The following is a 6,000-nucleotide window of genomic DNA, read 5'->3' as shown; positions in this document are numbered from 1 at the left end:
TTATGAAAATCTAAAAGCTTTAGGCCAAATACAGTAAGTATGACTGGTCAGGTTTATCCTAGTTGGCCTTTATTTTTCATTTTATAAAAAAAATTACTACTAAAAAAGGTAAAATTTGATATTTGATATATACTAAGAATATATATATATATATATATATTTGATTTGAAACTAAAATTGTCTGTGTGGATGATGTGTTATATTAGGAGACTTGTATTGTGTTAAGGAATTTTACAAAAACCAGCTAACTTTGGATTATTTGGTGGCGACATACAAAAAACCAGTTGTAAGTTTTATGCATTGGTAGTATCCTATATATGAACAAATTATTTTCAATTATTAACGATGTATGCATGCATGAAGGTTTTCCTTATCAATGGAGCTGTAATGGGAGGAGGTGCTGGTCTTTCCATGAATGCGAAATTCCGTATTGTAACTGAAAATACGGTGAGATAAATGTTTGAATATTTAGTGATAAGAAGATCCTTTAGTTTTAAAAATTATTTATTTATTTGTGTATAAGTAGGTATTTGCCATGCCAGAAGCATCATTTGGACATTATCCAGATGTTGGGGCATCTTATTTTCTTTCAAGATTACCTGGCCATTTTGGTAATCGATCATTTTCACCTTTTTATTAATGTGATTGAATTATTTGTAATCACTCAATCAATCTTACATATACACAGGAGAATACTTAGGATTAACAGGGGAAAAAATAAATGGCTCTGAAATGATTGCATCTGGCCTTGCAACTCATTTTGTTTATTCAAAGGTATGTATCATCCAATTTTACTAGATATTTTTGTATTTCTCACACAACCCAACAAATCAATAAACACTTTAAATAAATACACTATATATGTATGCCTCACATGCATTCATCTATTATCTCCTTTAAACATTCCTAAAAACCATCAAACTTTATGTTAAGGTCAATGTTTTCCTTACTAGTATATATACTTCCAAGTGTGAGAGTTTGAGGGACAGTGACAAGGTGATTATTCCAACAGTATTTATAATTCCAAACCGCTACAAATTCTTATAGACCATCACTATTTAGTTGTGATCGAAAGCTTTAAAAATATGTTGCTAAAGCCCTTAAATCAATACCGCCTTCTTAATAAGAATTTTTTTATTCAAAGAGGCCCAACGAAATTTTTCTATGCTATATTAATCATATTTGACAATGAAATCTTCTATCAAGTCTAAGGTAAAATTAAGAAGGGTAACAACAACTAATATATGGATAGGGAGAACCAACAAAACGTGTCTGACCGTTATAGCCTTGCCATTAGAAGATAAGATCTTGGTATGACATCATTTGATCCCTTTTTATATATGATGAGAATAATACCAAGATATTTGATAGAGATCTGTTAGTGGAAATACGAGTAGTTTTAGAGCTCATGGCAAAACAAATTTTGTTATTGATAATCAATTGATCAAAACTTTCTCATAGTTATATCTAGAGTCATAGTCCTTATCCTATGATTATGGTATCAGCAACAAAAGAAAGATGGTTAACCTAAGGATTGTTAGAATTCATGTAGAATCTAATATAATTGGTAGATATTAACAAATTATTCTTTATTTATGCGAGTACCTCTATACTAAGGATGAACAAAGATGGCGATAGAGGATCCCCTTGAATGAGACACTTTTTATAGTGACAGTAAATTTATACTAATTAATGGATATGTAGTTATAAAACATGTTGCTCCAGTGACAAAGTTCTTCTTAACTAGGCAAAAAATTCACATGAAAGTCTATCATACACTTTTGTTAGGTGTAGTTTCTTAACCATACTGCCCCTTCAATTAGGTTTATTGTATCGTTGATGATCTTTTGGGATAGTCATATGTTTTTTCTATGAATATCCCTTTAATATGGAGAGTTTAATTTTTGTACAAAGAACATTGGAAAATTTAGAGTTAACTATTTTGTGCAATGACTTTAGTGATGACCTTTTTTATACTGATAGGTCTAAGGTATGAAAAAGTCTTTGAGTAATCAATCTCAGAATTATGAGAATATTGCTGTACATATAACATTTGGTAAGATTGCATCTATTTATCAATTTTCTCCAGGATAATAATGGTGGTTATTTTGTTTCTCCTAGACTTTAAGTTGTGTTTATGTTTGTCTTTAGTTTCCCTAGAATTATGCTGTGTTGTTTCTCCAATATAATTAAATCATGATGATCTGACTTTGAGGGAACTCTTATTTTTGATTGCTTTTCTGGTTGTCATGTGGGTTGCTGATTTCCATTGCCTTATTTCTTTCTAGTTATTTGTACATTTTTCTACTTTATAGGCTTCCATAACCCTCTTCGTGGTTCTTATTTTGGAATAGGTTGCTAATTCCAGTTTTGTTTTAATTTTCTGATGAAAGAGGATATTCTTATCCTTACCCTTCCTTTAAATTTATCTATATGTTTTCATTAATGCCTTTTGAGTGTCTTCCATGGTCATTGACATCCCAATATCAAACTCATGAGTTAATACGTTTCTCTAATTTGTAGAGAAGCCTTGCTTCCTTTTCTTATTGTTGTTGCAATTATATTGGGTAAAACATTATTCCCGTATTTCCCGTGATTCCTAGATGCATTCAGTTGGCCTAATCTACATTTTCTGAAAGACGATATTTCATTTTCCGATTTATACTCAACCTTCTAATCAAGGTTTCTAGCATGACTTCTCAATTGATATTCAACAATAAACTTTATATAAAGAGATTTAACTAAGTCAACCTCGATTCACATCTTTGTTGTGGTGGATATCATCTTAGACATGGTAGATTTAAGTATCACAATAAAGGTGTCAATGAGTACTTTACTCTACATAACACATCCCATTTGCAATAGGGCAAATTTAAATTCAGTAAAGTATTTCATACGAGAGAAAGAATGGTGTCTGTATTTCACTTAAAATTAGGCATCCATTTCAGAGTTTCCATACTACGGGTTTTTAAAGAATGGTGTATGTATTTCACTTGAAATTAGGCACCGCTTTTAGAATTTTCATACCATAGGTGTTCTCAAGAATGTTCTTTTTATTCCACATGGGAAACCGATTCTTGAGAAAGTATCTACAATCACCAATATGCTGTTTGAACCTTTATAGGTCCACATGGAGTAATTTAAAAGGCCTGGTAGTAAAGACTTGCTTCTTTTATTTGAATGAAGACTTTCTTTGTTTGTCTTTGTCACGTCCATCAAAAAATTTCATGTCTACAAATTTAATCGTTGGTACCCCACATGTATGGTCCTTTGATACAAGTTTGTTGAGTAGAAAGTCATTGATATGTTCGGTGCCACAAATTTGCATTCCCACTTTGTGACATACAAATGTGATATATATTGAGTAGATTATACTTCAATACACTCACACAGTATACATATTCTATAGAATGATCAGAGACCTTTCTAACACTCCCTTCTTTCCATTTTCAAAATAGACACCTCCCTCCCGAAGTTCATTCAGGTAGTTTTGCGTGTCATGTGCTTAGAATATTCACTATCTAATAAAGCTTAGATTACTCGTACATTAATTGAATCAGTAGACAATCATTAGGAATATAATTACACAATATATGAGGTGGGTATCGAGTCCTACAGGGAGTGGCGTATGTAAGAATTTAATTACAAAGATAAACTTTGTTCTAATGTATTATAGTGAGATAGTAATAAGTGTTCAACATAGACAAAGTTGGATAGCTTTAAATGTCAAATTAAGATGATTTAGTAACCAATTTTGACAAGAGTAAATTAAACCGAGTCTTTTGCAAGTGGATAGACAATCTAAGAGTGTGTGGAAGTGAGTATGGGTTTCAAATAATGGATTGATGCGATTGCTCAATAATAATAGCTGTCCATGGATAAGATAGGTTATTCTCAAACACAACATATTTTTCTCAATAACAACATGCTTATCATAGGAGTTCTATTCGAAGCCTCCCGTGTAAAGTCTACTAAACAATGCATTGGCTTAACATGTATATTATCTTTCAAAAATATCTAGCCATTAGAAGTGAAACCCCAAATTTCTTTTTTCAAGCAAACAAGGAATGCAAATCTGATATAGAAGCATCAAAGTACCATCCACTTCATGTAATCTATTTCAAGCAATACATGAAGATCTAATGTAGAACCAAGTTTACAACCTCAATTAATCTAACACATGATGATCAGTTTGAATCCATCTTAACTAGTGTAAAAAAGAGCAATACACATAATTCTACTAAATTAAACAATACGCGACTTCAATGGCACACCCCTAAAATTGGGGATTTAGCTAAATCATATTGGAAGTAACATAAATTATACCAAAACCCGTGTCAGCCATTTGAATTGTTAAATTAAAACGTCGAAATATAAGAAACCCAACTCCAAATTCAAATAAAATAGACTACAAGATTTCTTAACATACAAAATTGTAGATGTTCAAAGTGTAAGATGAATTTTCTGTTTCCTCTCAGTTATTAATACTTTCCTCAATCTCAAACAAAATTTTATTTCGTGACCCAGTCAGCGATATTAGTATAGGTCACCGACTCACTTGGTGAGTCGTCGACTAATACATCTTCTCGCATTCTCTTCCTTGATTTCAAGTTCAAGCTTCAAGCTTCAAGTATTTGTACCACAGTTGGCGACTCTGATGGACCTCACTGTTCATGTTCAGCGAGTTGCTGATTATACCTGCATCACCTTTTTAATCTCAATTTTAGCTCAACTTTTCAGTTACTTTTGTTGCGTACTTTACTTATCGCCGATAGCGTTTGGTGGGTCGATGTTTTCTCCTTCTTATCACTGAACTACCTCGAGATTTTCACTAGAATAGTTTTTCATATTTGGCAAGGTCACATTTTTGATGAGTCACCAAGTGCCGTAAGGCAGTACCAACTTCGCACTTTATATATTTTCTATGTTTTGTTGGCTTCTTTTTACATGTATTTATTCTTTCCTTGTCCTTAAGCCTCAGATACAAAACAATTGCTAACCATCAGATATGGACATTAAATGATATTAAGGACACTAATTATTGAATGAAAAAACCTCAAACGAGTCCAAGTTTTCTGACTCATAACAACCCGACTTAATCTTTTGTTTTTTCTTAACTAACTCAAGAATTGAATCAATTCAATGTGGTATCTACCAACAATTCTTCTAGTGAGCCAACATGCAAGTGTTATCACAAAGCTAACTTCAAGTATATGCAATTTTCAATTATGGACAAAAAGGCTCAAATGATGATTAGCTTGAATCAATCTATGTTCAAGTTCATGAATGATCACTCACAATGAAAAGCTATTCTTCAACAAAAGCATTTAAGTCAATTAATAATAAAAGACTATTCCATGTTCTCACAAAGAACAACAATAATAAAGTTAGGAATCAACATATACTCTCGCACTGTCAAAGAGAAATGCATGAATGTCTCAACCCATAGATTTGCCCATATTTTTCAATCATAACATCATCTAGATTTAAAAAAACCATAAAGGTCTTTATAAAGCTTGTAATAGGGCAGAGCGTAAAACTTAAAAGTATGATTAATTTGGTTTAGTGACTTCTTCTTTTAGAAACATTGTTGTTCTAACTTCATCTCTTATCATTTTCTTTCTTCCTTTTGATATAAAAAATCAAAGTCATTTTTCACAATATTAGTTTCTTATTTGACTCACTGGAAACAGTTTTTATTCAATCACACACTATAAAAATCAAAACTTCAATTGGTGACACATTTTTTCATTTAATTTTCTTTTCTTCTTTCTTTTTGTATGGAGGGGTTCCATCTTTTTGCCACAAGAACCAAATATGAGTCTCAGACTTATCTTTCAATAGGATTCTTTCCTTCTTTCTTACCGCACGCCAACTTAGGAATACACACACATGCCTTTCAAGTAATCTTCACAACACAAGGCACTTCAAACACAATTATTGTGCCTAATTCTACTAACTTAAGCTTGCATGTAATGACTATTGAAAGTTTCACAATCG

At 31.9% G+C, this 6,000-nt stretch overlaps 1 protein-coding gene across 2 annotated transcripts in view; it reads left to right on the top strand.

Moving 5' to 3' along the window:
- LOC107020951 (probable 3-hydroxyisobutyryl-CoA hydrolase 3) overlaps window positions 1-6,000 on the top strand; it is a 54,455-nt gene that overhangs the window by 26,340 nt on the left and 22,115 nt on the right. For both annotated transcript variants that reach the window (XM_027917208.1, XM_015221497.2), the window contains exons 6-9: window positions 207-286; window positions 364-447; window positions 527-611; window positions 689-774. In XM_027917208.1, coding sequence (XP_027773009.1) covers window positions 207-286; window positions 364-447; window positions 527-611; window positions 689-774 — 335 coding nt within the window. The remainder of the gene's footprint in view (window positions 1-206; window positions 287-363; window positions 448-526; window positions 612-688; window positions 775-6,000) is intronic.

This window comes from Solanum pennellii, chromosome 5, assembly GCF_001406875.1.
Source record: "Solanum pennellii chromosome 5, SPENNV200".
NCBI lineage: Eukaryota > Viridiplantae > Streptophyta > Magnoliopsida > Solanales > Solanaceae > Solanum > Solanum pennellii.
This window is presented reverse-complemented; position numbering and strand designations above follow the sequence as displayed.